This window comes from Seriola lalandi, unplaced genomic scaffold, assembly GCF_002814215.2.
Source record: "Seriola lalandi dorsalis isolate HSWRI2012SDOR001 ecotype SW California unplaced genomic scaffold, Sedor1 jcf7180002054292, whole genome shotgun sequence".
NCBI lineage: Eukaryota > Metazoa > Chordata > Actinopteri > Carangiformes > Carangidae > Seriola > Seriola lalandi.
Genome location: NW_019524845.1, coordinates 109,259 through 128,691, shown reverse-complemented (window position 1 = coordinate 128,691; position 19,433 = coordinate 109,259). Strand labels below are relative to the sequence as shown.

At 41.0% G+C, this 19,433-nt stretch overlaps 2 protein-coding genes across 3 annotated transcripts in view; both read right to left on the bottom strand.

Moving 5' to 3' along the window:
• Positions 1–97: 97 nt before the first annotated feature.
• Positions 98–4,819, bottom strand: emd (emerin). 2 transcript variants are annotated; one of them, XM_023405992.2, is made up of 7 exons: positions 4,731–4,819; positions 4,240–4,318; positions 3,393–3,488; positions 2,183–2,217; positions 2,060–2,085; positions 1,147–1,206; positions 98–1,058 (listed from the first exon to the last, which is right to left on the bottom strand). In XM_023405992.2, the coding sequence occupies exons 2-7, from the start codon at positions 4,316–4,318 to the stop codon at positions 866–868; spliced, it is 489 nt and encodes a 162-aa protein (XP_023261760.1). In that variant the 5' UTR covers positions 4,731–4,819; the 3' UTR covers positions 98–865. The 2 variants fall into 2 exon arrangements, with proteins under 2 accessions (XP_023261760.1, XP_023261761.1); XM_023405993.2 differs by having other exon boundaries at positions 4,240–4,321; positions 4,731–4,802.
• Positions 4,820–6,727: 1,908 nt separating this feature from the next.
• Positions 6,728–19,433, bottom strand: part of flna (filamin A, alpha (actin binding protein 280)) — a 48,278-nt gene continuing 35,572 nt past the window's right edge. Inside the window, exons 26-46 of the mRNA XM_087173920.1 lie at positions 19,215–19,401; positions 18,940–19,129; positions 17,791–17,814; positions 17,048–17,295; positions 15,641–15,715; positions 14,818–14,917; positions 14,561–14,701; positions 14,304–14,432; positions 14,030–14,203; positions 13,534–13,695; positions 13,214–13,417; positions 12,954–13,106; positions 12,692–12,814; positions 11,672–11,938; positions 11,433–11,570; positions 11,073–11,188; positions 9,835–9,967; positions 9,531–9,707; positions 9,199–9,417; positions 8,917–9,114; positions 6,728–8,455 (exon numbers count right to left, since the gene is read on the bottom strand). Of these exons, the coding sequence (XP_087030046.1) occupies positions 8,271–8,455; positions 8,917–9,114; positions 9,199–9,417; positions 9,531–9,707; positions 9,835–9,967; positions 11,073–11,188; positions 11,433–11,570; positions 11,672–11,938; positions 12,692–12,814; positions 12,954–13,106; positions 13,214–13,417; positions 13,534–13,695; positions 14,030–14,203; positions 14,304–14,432; positions 14,561–14,701; positions 14,818–14,917; positions 15,641–15,715; positions 17,048–17,295; positions 17,791–17,814; positions 18,940–19,129; positions 19,215–19,401 (3,343 nt within the window). The 3' untranslated portion in view covers positions 6,728–8,270. The remainder of the gene's footprint in view (positions 8,456–8,916; positions 9,115–9,198; positions 9,418–9,530; positions 9,708–9,834; positions 9,968–11,072; positions 11,189–11,432; positions 11,571–11,671; positions 11,939–12,691; positions 12,815–12,953; positions 13,107–13,213; positions 13,418–13,533; positions 13,696–14,029; positions 14,204–14,303; positions 14,433–14,560; positions 14,702–14,817; positions 14,918–15,640; positions 15,716–17,047; positions 17,296–17,790; positions 17,815–18,939; positions 19,130–19,214; positions 19,402–19,433) is intronic.

Genomic DNA, 19,433 nt, shown 5'->3' with positions numbered 1-19,433 from the left:
GGTCTCATAAATGCATTTTAGCCTTACAGTCGTCTTGTTCTAAGCTTATGACATTTACATATGCAAATGAATGGAAATTAGGCAGGTGGGCTCAGCATATGGAAAACAGTCTTTGGTTTTTAATTGGTCATGATGTGGAGGGCAGCTTGGACACATGACAGATAGCATCACAAGTCTGTTGTGTCGCATAACATCATATATATCTAACAAATAAGAACAAATCACATAATAGAGAAAAGTTGCATAAAAGACATTACATACACAAAACTCTGCATGGCTTGAAAACATTGTACAACATTTTATGCAAGAAAGCAAAGAAATTAAAGGAGAGGAGCAGCATTATTCTTTAGTTTTCTTACTGTTAGCAAATCCCATGAAAATCATGACCCAACAAACCAGGTGTCGGTCTGTCTCCATACTGTCTGACTTTCCTATTCTGTCTGTGGCTCTCAGCCCAAAGAAAATCTTTAATTATATAGTTTTTTATTTCTAAAAAAAGAATCAATAATGTCATAAAACATCTGGGCATTGTAGTTTTCAGCAAAGGTTGCCCAGTGCATTTGTTGGGGACTATTTGCTGCTCTAGTTTGTGTATGGGGCAGCAGGGGGTATTAGTCTGTTTTTTCTTTTTGTCATTTCATGGGATTTGGCGACGCTAGGAAATATAGAACATGGCGAGCCTTTAAAAGTTCATGGAATGTGGTATCATTAGCATTTCAAGGGTCCACAGTGGGAAAACTGTGTATTGGAATAAGAAAACAATAAACAACAAACAAACATTGAAAAACAGTAATCCCCACCTAAATATTACAGGAGAAGAAATGCCAAATGAAAAACAACCCTGACATCTTAAAAACAGATGAGATCACTGAACCCCAAAATAATTTTCTTCATTGTTTATCACGTGACAGTAGGTGTAGTAGACGACAGCTGCTAACACAGCTAACAGCAGCAGCATCCGAATCCCCTTCCACATGCTGCCCCCAGACTTTCTGACCGGCTCCTTAGATCGCACTGTGCTGTGATTGGCTGCTCTGTTCGTCATCTGGATGGGGGGCCTGAAGCACAGGAGGAAAGAGCAGATTTAGACAAGGTGGTGAACTACTTTGATCAAAGACACCATTAGTTTATAGCTGCAAGACTCACTCTGTATCTTGGTCTGATTCGTCATCCTCATCTGACTCTGCGTTGCCTCTTCGTTTCAGCCTGGGAGGAAGAAAATTTTACATTTAAATTTCAATGAACTCATTGAATTTATGCAGCTGTAAATGTTTCGCATTGTTACTAGTTATTTTCCAAATGCAGTAAGAATATTCCACACAAATGTTATTTTCTAAAATCATTGTGATGTTAGCTGGCCACTCCACCATATTGGTCCACAGAATCATTCCAACAACTATTCATGAACTTTGGTTCAGACATTCATTGTCCCCTCAGTCCAGCGCTAACTAGCAAATGTTAGCATCATAATGGACTAAACACAAATGGTAAACATGGTAAACATTACACTTAACCTCAGCAGTCAACCTTATCATTGTATGTTAGCATGCCACTGATGTTAGCATGCTACTCAAAGCACATAGCCGTAGACTCTGAAGGGCATATTTACTACTGTTGCAAATTAACATTTTTTAAATCACTGCATTTTCATTTATTTTATTAAGGTAATTGTTAAGACTACAGATGTATGAACCCCGCTACAGTTTACATCTGATTTGCATAAAGTGCAGCTAAACAAGATCTGAAGCTGGACACCTCAAAACTAAAGGTTTTGGCTGCTGAACTTGGAGTTGTGGTTGACGAGAGGACACTTTTGCACCATGTGTGCATTCATCCCACACTGGACTGAAGCTGCTGTGAGCCATTAACAGTCAGGGACAATAAGCCGGAGGGAGCAGCAGGTAAAAAAGAAAGAGCTTTCTGAGAGCTGCTGTAAAGTATATTTATAATGCATCTTTTAATTTGTGTTTCTCTCTCACTCTGTTACTCAATGTCTCTCTGCTATAGTCTCTCTCTCTCAGTGTGTGTGTGTGTGTGTGTGTGTTAAAACTGTACTCACATGTCTGCGTAACCCTCATGTCTAACCTGTGCAAAAGAAAGCAGAATAGTTTGTGAGGTTATTTACAGTCAGAGAGCAGAGGAGTAACAAACCGACAGGGACAAGCCGACAATCAGGACTCACCGGACTGTGGTATGTGATGTAGGTAACCTCCTCCTCTGTAAGAAAAAAAAAGAAAAAGAAAAGAAAAAACACAGTTTCAACCTCAGTAAAATTAGCATGTATTGACTCTTCTGTGTATTCTTTTTAATAATATGATAAGATGATGATGATAGAAATGTAGTGTTCACTACGCAGGATGAACCTCCTGGTGTTAAAGTCTGTGGTTCACATTTACAGACACACCTGTAAATACAATTCTGCTAATTTACACCCATGTTATGTAAGATCAACTCTTCTATTGTTAATGACGTTCAATGCTTCTGAGTGAGAGCACATTCAGGGTTGGAGGAAATGTTGCTCTTACTTCAGCAGTCACTGCCAGGTCAGGCATCAAATCAAAGGCCACAGTACTTTGTGTAGATTTCTGGTGGTTATGCATCTAAACAGAGCGTTCATTATTGCTTTTAATAATGGGCACAAAATGACCTGATCCAAACCTTGGGAGGCCTCAGTCAATACTGAACGACTTTCAAGATACTGAACCCCAAATTGCCCCAGATTTGTAATCGGTGTGTGAATGGTAGAATAAGCGCTACACATGTAGGAAAAGCTGCTCTATGAATGTATGTGTGTGAATGGGTGAGTGTGGCTTGTAGTGTAAAGCACTTTTGGTAGATAAGACTGGAAAAGCACTGTATAAATGTAGTCCATTCAACATTTTGCTGACCAGCTCCAGACCGGACCACTGACATTTACCTTTAGCATTTCAGTTCTTTTCTTACATTATCACATTTCCCGGATTTAGATTGTTTTTTTGTTAGTGTGTAGAACTATTGTGATCATTGACTAATTGTTTAAAACATTTTTTAATGAGCAAACCCTCCCTTGTTCCAGCTTCTCGTTTATGTGTTTTTCCTATCATTGTTTATTTGATGTGATAGTAAATTGATTATCTTTAGGTTTTGGATTGTTGGTTTGGGCTGGGGCTTTGACTGAGAAAATAACTGACAGATTAATCAATGATGAAAATAATACTTATGCAGCCCCACAAAAGACATAAAACAAGAGCTGTACGTCAAGTCCAGTAAAGACACGAGTAGCTGTCCAAATGAATTATTAAAAGTAAGCATCAACTTTTATTATATCTTTGACACAATTTACTGAAACTTTCAAATATAGGAAATTTATAGACTCACAAATGAACAATCAACCAAGTGACAGAGCTTCCTACCTTCCTCTCTGTAGTAGGTCTTGTCAGAGGAGGTGTTCACCGGAGCGTTCTCCATGGCCTTCTCAAGCTTCTTCTCATACAGCTTTCGAGTGGAGTCTATGTTCACACAAACACATCAACAGTGCTTCAATATCCCAACCACAGTCAACAAAAAATACATTAAGTTGTAATGCCTCCTGTGCAGACAGACGACTGAGTGCAGACAAATATAAAGAAGTAGTGGAGCTAATTAACATGGAGAACATAACTTTTCCCACTCACTGGAAACATCTGTTACACCAACATTCAGTGGTGGAAGAAGTATTTTGATCATTTACTGAAATAAAAGCACCAATACAGAAATGTGAAAATACTCCATTACAAGTAAATCCTGCATGAAAAATCCTACTGAAGTAAAAGTACATAAGAATTAGTTATAGTAATAGAGTAAAGGTACTAGTTTGGTTCATCTGACTGATTCATTATTATATAGACACCAGATAAATCTGAGGGGTCATCAGGTGATTAACGGGAGAGGAAAGGACTTTTTCTCTAATCTTTGATTTTCTGTTATCTGAACATCTGAACTGTGACCCCGACGACACACTGATTTTTGTGAGACATGAGAAGCCAAAAAGGTTGGACACCACTGGTTTAATCATGTGTTGACTGAAAATATTAACTGCTTTGAAATAAGATGCGCAAACTGATGCACTGAAATCACATTTACAATCATTCTATGGATCACAGTTCTCACTCTACGATCGGGATCAAGTGTTGGTTCTGAGCCCAGTAATGACAGTGATAACGACTGTTGGGAAATGCTGATTTTGTGTGTGTGTGTGTGTGTTTTGGGTTTTTTTTTTACCTACTATGGGTCCATGTTTGATGCCATACTCATCAAGCAACTCACTGATCTCCTCCACACTTTTCTCACTCAAAGACATCTGCTGATAGATAGATAGATAGATAGATAAATAGATAGATAGATAGATAGATAGATAGATAGATAGATAGATAGATAGATAGATAGATAGATAGATAGATAGATAGATAGATAGATAGATAGAATGGACAGGGAGAAAAGGGAGGAGACTGGTGAAGTAAAACTGCCCGCCAAACTACAGTCCAGCAGGAATAGGCCTAGTAATTTATCTCTAAACCAAGTATTTCATTGTTACGACACATTTACTGCTTTACATCCATAATACTGCGAGAAAACTTCAGAGTAACGATATACAACAGACTTCGCGGCTTTTTTTTTTTTTCAATCTCGCGCAATCGGTTAACTCAAGCCACTGAAGAAAGAAACGGGTAGATTTACTTGTTTAAAATTGAAATTAAAATTATTTCACTCACCCTTGCGAAAGATTACAGAGTCCTGTGTTAGAAACGCGGCCGACAGCGGGACGAAACTGAGCAGACTGGAGCGGCAGAGTGGGCGTGGCTTCCATGGACGACGTTATTTGTCACACCTACTGCTGGACTACTTCTGGGTCAAAACCCCTTCATTCACAGTCTGTTGTCGAAATGCTGGCTTGTTGTTTTTTTTTTGTACTGAATATTTTAAGTAATGTCCAGTGTCTGCAGAGGAGTATATGGCAGTGTTAAACGTAACACTGTGACGTTTTAAAAACTACGGCCGTTTCTCACAGAAGATAAGTGACAGAGGGAAAAGAGAGTGCTGTCATTTGTAACATCTGTGCAGTCAAAATAACTGCTGTTAGGTACAGTCAGTGTTAAAGACAGACAGCTATGATGTTACATTGTATCAATACAAAGAATAGAAATGAAATAAGATACATCAGACTAAGCCCTGAAACTCCATACTGAAATAAACTTTCCTATGAATATTTATCCAGAATTATAAGTTTCTTTAATAACAAATATTTCCTCACCAAAAAAGTTAGAGAGGTACATAAAAAGAAATTAGGCATTTATCCTACAAATCATAGAAGTGTAGAAATTATATTTCTGAATGCATTTATTTTATGAATTTATTTATGTGAAATTTTCTTTGCTGTGTAGGACTATTAATTTAATGAAAACTAAACAACAACAAAAAACACCAATTCAGGTCCTATCCTTTGTCCTGTTTATATTTTATCTATATGCTATATCTATATTTTCTAATTTATTTTATTTATACCTACTGTGTTCTTGTTTTTTATTTTTCATGATTTTACTACTACTACTAAAATTAATAATTTTTTATTATGATAAAGATCCCCAGCTATTGACAACTTACTTGAATTTTTATGCTCTTCTTAAAAATGTATTTGATACTACATGTAGTTTCTTCCTGAGTCTCTTTGAGCAGCATTTATCCTTGTTACAAGTCACTTGGCTACATCAAGTTAGTCTTAATTAGGCTATAATTTAAACAAATGTCCTCATAAATGTTCAAAAGCTTTGTCTAAACAATGTTATGAAGTTGTTAAGTAAGACTTTCCATCAGCTTGCCTCTCCTGCAGCGGCCTCTGGAGGTAAAAGTGAGTCAGGCCTAATAAGGAGTTGCAGTTTTCCAGGAAGGGCGTTGGCTGCAGACTCCAGTAATGTACACATTTTCCACTCACTGGAAAACATCTGTTACACCAACATTCAGTGGTGAAAGAAGTATTTTGATCATTTACTGAAATGAAAGCACCAATACAGCAATGTGAAAATACTCCATTACAAGTAAATACTGCATGAAAAATCCTACTGAAGTAAAACTACATAAGTATTAAAGTAAAAGTACTAGTTTGGTTCATCTGACTGATTCATTATTATATGGACACCAGATAAATCTGAGGGGTCATCAGGTGATTAACGGGAGAGGAAAGGACTTTTTCTCTAATCTTTAATTTTCTGTTATCTGATCATTTGAACATCTGAACTGTGACCCTGACGACACACTGTTTTTTGTGAGACATGAGAAGCCAAAAAGGCTGGAAACCACTGGTTTAATTATGTGTTCTTTTTTAAAAGATTGTTATATATAATCTTCATCTTTAAAGTAACTAGTAACTGAAGCTGTGAAATAAATGTAGAGGAGTAAAAAGTACAATACTTTCCTCTAAAATGCAGTGGAGTGGGTGAATAATGTCGCATAAATTGGAAATAAGTACAGTACTTTAGTAAATGTAAATAAAACTATATACTAGAAAGTTTTTAAAGCTTACTATAATATCATTAGAGAGCATCACAGATACACTGTAGAGTACAATATCAATTCATTTTGATTAAATTGATGTTTTCTTGTTTGGTACTTGTCATGATTTAGACAGTAGAATCTTAATTTATCAATTCATTCAAAGTGAACAGGACAAAGTTTTCATTAATTTTTAAGGACACAAAACAAACAAACCAGTAGATTGACAGAAAAATACTTAGACAACTTTATTGTGTATCAAAATACTGTCTTACAAACACTTTTAAAGCCTTTATTTAGGACAAGATTCATTTTTTTTGTTCTGAAATATAGATTACGCACAAAGCGAGCTGGAAGGATGAAGGGAGGGGGTGGGTGGCGGCTGAAGGGGTGAGATACAAACACTGAGCAGAAAACAAAGCAACATCTGTTCTTTTTGTTTTTGGTCATCGTGTTTTCAGGACATGACAAACCACGACATCATCTTCAGTCCCTCTGTCCAGCGCAACTTTAGAAACTTCCCTTTTTAAACCTTTTTTAATTTATCTGACAAAAGTTCCATAGTCGAAGTTGAACCGCCACAATCGCACCGCAGGTCATGTCAATGTTTTTTTTTCCTGAATCAGAGGCTTTCTGTATCTGAAGAGTTTTACAACCTAATGAACATGCAGAGCACATGTTGGGATCACACGCGTTAAAACACACAGGAAGCGGCGTTTCCCAGCAGCGGTGTCAAGAGAGCGTGCGAGACAAACCACAAGCTACTGTGAAATGTGTCTTTCTCCTCTCTGCTCACTTTTGTCGCCCTATCTTAAATTTTCTTTTCTGTATTATTTCCCTACTCTAATCCGTATTACGGTTTTAAGAACAGCAGTGCCTAAAACTGGATCACACTAGCAGCAGGTAAAACAACTGGGTTAGTTAAGGAAAATCATGAACACCACATGCTGGAGTGGACTGGGCCAGTGCTGAGCATTAACTGGGCACCAACACTACAAAGACTACCCCTGTGTTAGTAACAGACAAGCCGTTCATCTGACTTTTACACTGATTTATACGGACAATTAAAGGTCTTAAAACAAAGTGTGTCTTTCATATAAACCCAAGGGTCAGGAAAGCACATTACTTCTGACTCTCTTTGTTCATATAAAAGCTCATATAAAACTGAATCCATTATTTTGTATATAAGAGTAGCTCCTCCAGTGTAAACTGTAACCTTCCATCCAATGCCGGGCTCAGCTGGGTCAAAATCTACTGTTGCTACACTATGCTAAGCTAGCCTATCACCATACACTAGTTCAGACACATCTGCAAATGTCCACGACGGAAAATGTAAAATAGCCTAAGGCACAATCGACTGCTAGTTTACAGTAATGAAAAAGGTGCTTCTTTCTCCTCCCTAAATTTACTGAATGATGTGATTAACAGAAGAATGAGACAAGAAACAGAGTGAATGACAATGAAGAGAGGAATATTCAGTGTCTATGCATTTATCTTTGGACTGGGTTACAGTGAAGATGTTGGTTTGAAAATATTCACTAGTGGAAAAATACAGATTATCTGGCTGAGGGTAAACACTGATGTGAGACTTTTGTTTTCTAGTTGGTTAAATAATCATAAAATAACAAGCAAAAAAAAAAAAAAAAAAAAAAAAAAAAAAAGCCAGAAATCTTAATTTGTAACATGGAAGGGGCTTGGAGCTGTAAACAATGATTGGTTAGGTTGCTTTAAACAGTGGTATAGGTTTCTGATTGTGGAGCTGGGTTTTAGACAGTGATGTGGTAGGGGCTGCCAGGGATGTGTTCGTCTCCCCACTTGACCACGAGGATGTACTCTCCCTTCTCTTTGAGCTGGTAGCTGACATTGTACATGCGGCTGCCCAAATGTTTCACTAGGATCTCCTCACAGGGGACCTTGGGACCGTCCACACCAACTAGGAGCATATTACGACCTGTGGAGACAGAACCGATGAAAATTAGCATCAATATGTTATTATTAGCTTATTATATGACTATAAATAAATGAGACCACTTTAAAACTTAGAGCTAGTGTGATACTGTACACTTATATTGAATTTTATTTGTGCCTCAATTAGCAAGCAATGGGATAGTTTATACGCTAATTAACATTCTGATTAACAGCAGATGGGTTGCGAGTGGATGACATATCATTAACATATGAGGAAAATATTAGTTAATTTTGTAAAGTGTGAACATATTTTAAGCTTTGTTTTTCTTCAGGCAGAAATTAGACTCTGTGTTTAGATTGCTAAACTCATTATGATTTATTACTGATTTTGACAACAGCCAAACATTATTATGAGCTTTTAAACTGTATGTATTTGAGAGGCAGCGGTGACATTCACAATTTAAATATCAGACCAAAAAAGAAGAACTTTTACTTCACACACACCTGCTTTGCTGCAGTCAACACTGAAGCTGTTCTTCTGACCGATGAAGCCCTTGGTCAGGCCCAGGCCCTTGGCCACCACCTTGCTGGCATCTGACTGGGTGGGAGCACCCTGTTGAGAACAGCTGATGGCACGGGTCACAGGGTCAACCATGACAGAAGAAGTTTCGTGCATACTGTGGCTGGCCACGAGCTTTGAACCTGGAAGATGGAGAAGACGGTATAAGTTAATCTTGGCGGTAATTATATACATTTTTATTTGTTCTATTTTTAAATCCCCCTCACCAGTGATCTTGGCCTTGAAGGGGCTTCCGACGATGTGGTAAGGACCGCCATATTTGATGGAGATTAGGTAGTTGCCAGGGGCCATTGGGGTGTATGTGACCCTGTAGCCCTCGGGGCACTCCACACAGTCCATCTTCACCTTGGAGGGCCCGTCGATGGTCACAGCTAAAGCGCCAGGGCCTGCGTTGCTCGTGTTCACCACAAATTCACAAGCAGTTCCTAGATGCAAATGAGACAGAATGATGAGGATGTAGGTGATGATGGAGTTTTATGTAATGAAATACACTCCTGTTTTACTATTTCTGTTGTGTTGTGCACAGCAGCAGTGTTACCTGTGGTGCCTCCCTCCAGTCCTGGTCCATAGGCAGACACCATGCCAGGGTCTCCAGCCTGGCCCGCCTCTCCAACTCGGATCTTAAACGGACTACCAGGGATGTGACTTCCATTAAACTTCACATCAATTAGATAGAGACCGTTCTCTCTGGGGATGAACCGAACTGCGTACTTATCTAGATAAACACACAGGTGAAAGGTAAGGTGCCTGAAAATCTGTTCTCCTGTCCATCATGTGACATTAGTTCAGTGTGAGCAGTCGGAGGATGTTTAGATGAGTTTGGATATCATGTCTGTGGTTACCTTGGTCAATCTCAGTGACGCAACACTCCTCAAGAGCTCCAGATGGGCTGTGGACCTTTGCGTCAATCACACCCTTCGCCCCGTTAAGGCTGACGGCAAATGATGCTGGGTGGTTCACCTTCAAACCCGACTCCTGCTCGACAACACAGACTAACACACTCAACACTGTGTCACCCACAACTGACAATCAGCAAATACTTGTCATTACTGTCTACTGAATAGCATCATGATCACCACAGTGTCATTTTCACATAACTTATGCTACTATCTACCTTACCTGGAGGTCGCTAACAAGGCTAAAGAGGAGGGCTGTGTAGTGAAAAAAGACAGACGAAGCAGATGTTTGTGTAAGAAACTGAAGAAGAAGGAGAAAGAAAAAGTGAAGAAGAGCCAGTGTGAGAGTTTGACAGATTATCTGTGAGTATATCTGTGTGATTGTGTGAAAGTCAGCCCATTTATGACAGAGAAAATATATAGTTAAAAAGTTATGCAGGATAAAAATCAGAATACTCAAGTCCACATTATGAGAAAGTCAAATGTTTGATTATGAGATGATGATGATGTCATCATTTGAACTTACTATCTCATGATATTTACTTATTAGCTCATAATTCATATTTATTTTATTTATAGTATTTGCATTTTTATCCTGCATAACGTTTCATCTATTTTCTTCTTTTTCTGTCAGAAATGAACTTACATAGTGTTGTATTTACTTGTGAGCGTCAACAGAAGAAAAACAGCCCATGTCAGACCTCTTTAACCCTTTAGCGCCCCGTATCACTTTTAGAGGTGGGAGGCTGTTGAGAGCCTTTAGAATGAGGCACGAGAAACACACACAGTCCTCTAGTATCCCAGAAGCCCTTGCACTGCCCAACAACACAGCAGCAGCAGCAGCTCATCCTATACCTGTACCTCTGAACTTTACTCATCGCAACTCTAATCATGTTGGCCTGCTAAAACATTCACTACTTGGCTACATGGTTGAATTAAATATATCAACATCTGCCTTTGTTACCAACTCCACACTATCAATATTTGTTTATCATGTAAAACCACAAAAACTGGACTTTAAAACTGTCATTAAGGTAAGACTTCTTACAAGTCTCTTGTACTGCATTGTATTGTGTCCACACCTGGACAAAGAAAGTCAAAGTACGAGCTGCTGCTGCATTGTGGGCAGTGTACTGTGGCCTGGTGTGTGTGCACACGGACGTGTGTGTGTCTCAGAGCCTCACCTGAAGACTGGCAACAGTGAGGCGACGGGCGTCGTCTGACGGTGAGGCCACGGGGACGATGAAGGGGCTGTCAGGGATGTGCTCTTCGTTGAAACGAATGGACACCTCATAGTCTCCTACAGGGGAATGGATTTCATGTCAGAAAGTCACTAAAACACAGGCCTCCACAGCTCACATACAGTATATAGATTAGATTTCCTCACAAAAATACACCATTAATGCCAAAAAAGGACAAGAGTGTAGAATAAAACAAAAAAACAGCATTAAATAAAAAATAACACATTTATACATTAGTGAATTTCTGTCTGCAGCACATGCTCAGTTATCATCCATTCAACCTTTCCCTGTCTCTTCTCTCACCAGGCTCCTGCACGATGTAGGACACTCCACTGGAGCCATCCTTGCGATCCTCAAAGGCAATTTCAGCCTTGCTTGGCCCCTCCACAGCAATACTGAGACCCCCGGCTCCAGCCTCCCTCGTCCAGATACTGAACTCAGCTACACATAACACAGTGGCAAAAACAAAGTTAGGTACATTGTGTAAAAACACATCACAACATAAACACACACAATACTAATAGTAAAGCCACCGCACTAACCTGGTACTCCAGCTTCTGCTCTCTCCAGGCCTGGCCCTCCAGCACGAACCTTATGAGCCCCGCCCTCTCCAAGGGGGCCGACGGTGAATTGGAACGGACTGCCGGGTACGTGCACGCCGTTGTATTTCACACACACAGTGTGCACACCCGTCTCAGTGGGGACAAAACGAATGCAGTAGGTGTTGTTCTCTCCCTCCATAATGTCAGCTTTGTGAATCTGGCCAGACGGGCTGGTCACCTGAGCAGTCATGTCCGCTATGCTGATCTCTGCAGAGACAAATGTTTGAATCATTGAAAACACGTGAATAAAATTAGACTCTACTCTATATGAGGCAAGAATCATTGGTCATTTATTCCAAAAGGTAACAAAATCCACCAACCAGCACTTCTAAAGTTATTTACGACAGTAGCAAAAGTGGAAAAGAGTCATAATGTCAGTTACAAAGCAAAATGTTGCTAAAGTATGCTGACATTAGCTAAGCCGCAACCATTAGCTGACAGTCATACTAGACCAAGTAAGACTAGCAACAAATCTGCTGAGTGAGAGATGTAGTTTACTACCAATAAATGGTATCTTTTAATTTGACAATACAGGTATAATGCTAACTGCTAAGACATACTGTAACAGAAGTCAATTACACAGCAATATCTAAATTTTAAGACTAGCTAACACTAGCTGCTATAAGCTTCTGGTCATAGCAGACCAAATAAAAGTGTAACAGCAAAATGAAGTTTGATGCTAAACTTGCAATGTTTCTTCTAGACTGGTAAGTAAACAGCTGCTAATGCTAACATTAGCTACATAGCAATAACAAAAACTTACAAAATAGCTCAAGGTCACAAAATGAACAATGAATAATAGACAAATGCTTTCTCTTAATTCATCAACACCAAGGTTAATGTTTTAATGGTGAAAAATGATTTCTGTGACAGATGCAAAGCACACCAACTGTGTTACAATGTGGAGTTTCCACCATGACCATAGAGATGTATTGTAATGGCATTTCCTGTTTTTATCACCTGGGATCTTGAGGCTGAGGTCGCACTGGCTGCCTACGTTGGCGACTGATGCTGCTCTCCTCTTCCTGGTGATGCTCTCCTTCATCCTGCCCTCCCCTGTTACCTTCACCGTGAATGCGCTCCCTGTACGCACGCACACGCACGCACGCACACACACACACACACACACACACACACACACACACAATGATTGAGTCAGTTTAGTGATTCAGAACAAAACTACTCCATAACCTGTAATACATGGCTGTTTCAAGGTAAGCACCTGGCACATGCTGGTCTGCAAACTTGATGTTGATGATGTAATTTCCAGGTTCAGTGGGGCAATAAGTGACCTTACAGGTGCCGTCCTCCTGGTCTTCAGTGTTAATGTCTACTTTACTGGGTCCCTCAATGGACAGGCTCAGACCACCATAGCCTGTATGGGAAAAACATGACAGAGTTGTAATAAATATACAATGTTGATGACTTAAAATTAAACACAACAAACTAACACATGTGGAAGTATTTTTATCAAGTGTGTACCTGCATCACGAGTGTCAATAATGAACTCAGCAGGCTCAAAGGTCCTGGCCTCACTCAGGCCCTGGCCGCTCACACGCACACGGCTGGCATCACCGATCTCTGACTGGTTGATCATGACAGCAATGGGGCTGCTGGGAATATGGCGACCGTTCTTCTTGATGTTCACCAGGTGCTCTCCAATCTCCTTAGGAACAAATGAGATGCCTGTGACAGACCAGGCAATAAAACAGGGGGGGAGGTTTAAAACAAAGAATAAAAATATAAACAGCTTCTTTTCATTTCAGTCAACTTCTCTTTGCTTACACCACACACGCACTCACCGACATGTCCGTTACGAAGCATCTTCAGCAGACAGGGCTCCTCGCGGCCCGAGGGTGTGGTGAGGGAGGCAGTCAGCTGACTGAGGTCAAGCTCTCCAATGTCAAGTGGGATATCTGCAGCTGAGCCCACCTTCAGATGGGACATCCTCATGGAGTCATCACCTGGAGACACAACAGTGACAGGTAAGTTACATTTTGACAATTGTCTGCATTATTACTATTTTTATCAACAAAAAAGGTCAAGCTTTGGCCTAACTGCCAGAGTTTCTATACACAGAAGACACAACCCTCGCTGTATTGACATTAAACACACAAGCAAGACGGGCTTGACTGAGGTGTTTGCTTGGTAACCTGAACTTTAACAGGCCAGCATCAGAGCATTCCCAATGTTCCCAAATATTACCCAAAAACTTGTTCCACAGCAAACAGACCGAATTTGAACTGGAATTCAGGAGTTAATAACAATGGTTTGGTCTGAGAGAATAAATAATATTACCAGTGATCCTAGCAGAGAATGGGCTGCCTGGGATGTGCTTGTCATTGTATTTGACCAGGATGCTGTAGTCTCCGGGCAGGACAGGCAGGTAGGACACAGTGCATGTCCCATCCTGGTTGTCCACACAGCTGATGTCTGCCTTGGATGGACCCTCAATGGCCAGAGACAGACCTCCTACAAAGACATGATATGAACATAGTGTCTTGTGTGATGACATTTGTCCCTGTATTACCGATTTTATAATATATGGATTCTATAAATGTCTGCTACTGACCCTCTCCAGCGTCTTTAGTGTTAACAGTGAAGACAGCAGGTTTGTTGACGGTCCCATGGATGAGGCCAGGGCCATAGGCACTGACATTACCACTGTTCATGTAGTCCACGTAGAACTGTAAGGGACTTCCTGTGAATGACAACAGAGAGAAGGAGGAGGGACGGAAGGAAGGAAGAAAGAAGAGATCATTTTTCATGCACCTTCAAGGTTATAAATTCCTCTTGTATTTCAGCCAACACTTCAGAGGGAAGTTGTACCAGGGATGTGGATGCCGTCATATTTGATGTCCATCTCGTGCAGACCAGCCTCAGTGGGAGCGTACTTGACTGTAACAGTGCCGTCCTTGTTGTCTGTGATGTCAGGCTTGGCCACCTTGCCTGACGGCATTCGGACCTCACCTTCAGCAGCGCACAGAAAAATACCATGAGATACATGTAACATGGAAATCATCGTGTAAGACCGACTGGGGTCCAATCTGTCTGTGTTTGTTATAACGCAGACTTGTTTTTGTTACCTGTGATCTCTCCTTTCTGGATAGTGAATGGGATGACCAGGTCAAACGGTCTCAGTCCTGCCACATCCAGACCATTCATTCCCATTGGTCTGTCTGTTGCCTGGGAGACAAAAGCCAGAGATACACTGTGAGGAGGCTGTGGTGATGTGGTGTGGTTACAGTAATGTATCAACGCAGTGCAGGACAAAGGGATATAAGCTTCCAAACACCAACACACAAAATGGGATGAGACAATCATGAGATGGAATGATCGACAATGGAGATGACAATGGTTATCATGGTCAGGATGATGACACCGACACAAACTGCGAGAGAGAAGGAGATGAGGACAAAAACACTGGCAGGTTCACAGTTAGCCATTTTGTAAAATGTGAAGCAGCTGACTTGCACACATTGATGATTCTCAAAATGGCTGCTTTTGTCTTGTAAGCGTGTCGACATGGAGCACTGCGGAACAGATGGGCTGCACAATGATATGTGGAAAATATCTAATCCCCAAATTGCGAGGGAAATATTTCCTATGCCGCTGAATAAAATGTGTGTGCACAAGTTGCTGCTACTCCTGGGAGAAAAATATTCATATGTTTTTTAAATTATGCAGCTCTGTTTGCATTGTCCATGTGTTTGAGGAATCCTGTTTCTGAGATGAGAGAGAAAAAGCCCCCTCAGAGATGAAACACCTGAAATGAGAGGCAGCAGACACTGATGCAGGCTGATGAGGGGGTGATGAGAGAAAGGAGGAGAGTAAGAGGGGAATGGAGGAAGTTGAACAAAAATGGAGTTGACAAGGATGAGAGAGGCTGGAGACAGAGGTTTTAGGTACCCAGGGCTGTTGAGCGTAGTACTGGGGCATTTGGCTCTGCTGCATGAGCTGGTCTGATGGAGCTCCTTCCAGCGCCTGACAGGGGTGGGAGGTGGTGAGGGGGGGAGGCAGGGGTGGTGTAGGGGATGGACAGGGTAAAAAGGACGGAAGGGATTGGAGGGAAATAAAACAGTAGTCAGAGTGATTTTGAAAATGTCTGGTGCCAACAGGACCCAATCACGAAGCGTCTGTAGGGAGAAACAGTGCCAGGGATCTTTGGTCCGTACAAAATCTCTCACACTCACACTTTTACACCAAACACAAACAGAGCTAAGTGTCTGTTGGTTGCTCTGTTTGTTGTCCTATTTTAGCCAAGTCCTGCCTGTGGAATCGCTGGTCAATACAGTTGAGGGTATTCCTTGTAAAGCACTGCATCAAAAGTATCATAGCAACATCTCAGCTGTTATTGTCGTCTGAATGATGTAATTACTACTAAGTTAGGTTTAGACAATAATAAACACTCTGCCCCCATATTTATACTTGTTCCAAAAGCATTTGCTACCGTAGATCATCTTTACTTCTTTACCCACGTCAGTGTGTGAGGTAGGAAGAGGTTGTGCTGCAGGGATCCACAGTGGGCCCCATCCTGCTCACCAGATCTAAACTTGAGACTTGATTCAGACTTGAAAGACTTATTTTGAGACCTGAGAGCAACATGCTAGGGAAACTTGATTTAGTGGCGTATAAATACTGACAAATATTGTGTTATGCATAATTTCACCTTTTGGATCACTACAAATAATATATACAATTAATTACTTTCACGACAGGGATGCTTGCAATATCTCCATTAGGTAATAAGCACTGCACTTGCATCTGCAGCTGCTTGCGACAGAATAAAGTGCAGAAAAAACTCAGATAAATTAATTAGCCTATAGCCTATATATAAGCAGCTTACTAGTTCCAGCTTAATATGGATTTTCCTTCCTGCAGCAACGCACAGATTTCTTAGTTGTACACTTTTGTTAAAAAAAAAAAAAACAAAATTATTATTATTGTTGTTGTATTATTCTGTACTAATTGTCAGAAAGAACACATTTTTCATGCTGCTACTGTTGTTTTGTTCAAGACCAGACAGGATGTAGTGAGAGGAAAAATATTTGTATAAATTGCTCTTCTTTTCACCATTTACATAAATGAGATCTCTGCTGTGTGTGTAAAATTCATCTTTATGCAGGTGATACGATTTTAAACTGTGGTGATAACTATAACACAAACCACTGCATTTTTCCTGCAGCAGTGTCATGGATCAGGAAAGAATCGAACTCTTCTGCCTCTGTAACTTCAGCACCATTCTTAAATTTTTCTCTCCCTGTGATTTGCTTTGACTGTTGCGGTAAGAGAGCACCCTATCCCGTTTAAACTCACCGTGACTTGGAAGGGACTGTTGGGGATGTGCTCCCCTCCAAAACGGACGCAGATGACATACTCGCCAGGCTGCGGCGCCGTATAGAAGATGTCAAAGGTGCCGTCTTCGTTTTCCACAACGTCCACGTCGAGCTCCGCCCCCTCAGGTGTGCACACGCTGCACGTCACCTTGCCTTTCCCAGCAGCCTTGGCGTCCACCGTGATGACTGTCTGCTCTCCAATCTGGATGGTTGGGCCAACGCCGGCGCCTTCAAGGATCGGAAAGAGAAGGTCAGTGTTTGTTATGGTTTTTCACAGAGACACAAACAGGCACACACTCCCTCTCAGCATGCACATGACACATGAGACCAGGTTAAAGTTGGATGAGATCTAGTCATGTTATTTCCATCTAATGTACGTTGTTACCATTGACTCATGTGTTATTATCATACAGTTTCCATGTAGAACTGAAAGCTAGATTGCCAAAGTGCCATTCCACCATGCCATCCTACCTACTCTGTTAGTCCATTAGTCAGTCCAATAAAAATATGAGAGGAAACAGAGAAAGAGTTATGAGAGAAGACTGGTACAACAGATGGGAGGAAAACACAGGTATGGGAGAGAGAGACAGAAGAAGGAGAAGAGGCGACAGAAAGATGGGATGTCCTGTTGAAAGCTGGTGCCACTATCCTCCATGCTGACAGAAAAGAGAGAGAAGGTAGAGCAGTTCCTCTACATTACAAAGTCGTTCAGGAGGTTCTTACCTAAACCGTGACCGCCGATTGAGACTGATAATAGGAACGGTGAGAAGCAGGGGAGCGAGAGAAAAAAAAGTGACAAATAAAAGACAGTCAGGTGGGGGTGGGGGTGGTGGGAGGCAATAACTGTGCTCCAAACACTTGGATGGAAACAAAACGGTGATGGTGGAGTGTGAAGCAAGGGGGGGGGAGTGGTGTGTATGTGTGTGTGTACAGCAGGGACTTGGGTGAGGGTGGGGGGAGGGGTGTAACTGAGGAGCACAGCGTGAGGAACACAACATACCAATGCATGAACAATAATGATATATGAGCAGCAAGTACGCTGAGAGATGAAAATCTCATTTTTCACAACTGGTTTTACCATTAAAATACTTTTTTTTTTTTTTTAAAAAAAAAAGGAATATTTTCACATTTTAGGAAATATGTGTATTCAGAGTTTGCTGATACTAAAACAGCTCTCATGTCTGTATGCTAACTATGAAGCTAGAGCCAGCAGCTGCTTAGCTCAGATAAACAGAGACTGGGAGTGGAAACAGGGACAGAACTTTTTAAACTCACTAATAAACAAATCTCATCAGTTTAATCAGTAAAAAAACCAAGGTGTAAAAACAACAACTTATGGTTTCTGTACTGATAAAATGAATTACATATAATGCCTAGCTGTTTCCTCTTGCTTGCAGTCATTATGCTAAGCTAATAATAATGATGAAATTAGTAAAAAAATGGAAGAAACATAAATAACACAACGCTGCATAATAATTTCTTATTTGTTAATCACTTTGAGGGATAAGATGTTTTCTATTACAAAATAGGAACCATCCTGTGGGCTGCCCTTGTTTCAAGAGGAGCTTGTTTCCTGTAAAATGTGTTGAACAGCAGCAGGAGGCAACAAGATTTGAACACATGGGGACATAAAATCCCAGTGACAGTCTGAAAAGGCCGGGTGTGTTGTGTCTTACAGTAAATTTATTTTCATATATATATGTAGAATGACTGTCGTTCCTTAAGTAAGAGGACAGAAGAAAACATCACCAACGACACAACGGCTTTTGAGCGTGTCTAATTATATAAAAGTCAGAGCTTTGATCACCTACCGAGTAAAGAAAATGTACAAGTAAGACTCGTGTGTAACCTAAGTAACTATCCTGTTCGTACCTGTGACAGTGCACTTGCTGGCGTCTCCGGTGGGCAGCGCCCTGATGCGGTAGGGTGAGTATGGGATCTCATCCCCTCCGTACTTAATGAGGATGGTGTATCTGCCAGTCATGTCCGGCACATAGGACACCAGGTAGGTGCCGTCGTGGTTGTCACGTATGTTGGCCTTCTTGGGTTTCCCCTCTGGGTCCTAGGTCAGGGTGGAGGGATACAAAAATTTGAGCACAGACACCAAAAGAAGTTTCTTATTTCTTTCATCAGATGTGAGCACTCACAGTGATCTGCACTGCCAGCAGTCCCTCGCCTGCGTCTTTGGCATCAATGGTGAACTCAACGGGCAGAGAGGCGGGCACCCCGGTGGTGTTGAGACCAGGTCCGCTGGCACGCACCTTACTGGCGTCGTGGGTGGGCAGCACCTTCACCTTGTAGGGGCTGACAGAGGGAGCAAGAGAAGGGACTAGTTAAACACAAACAAATCCAGCATTATCTCCTGC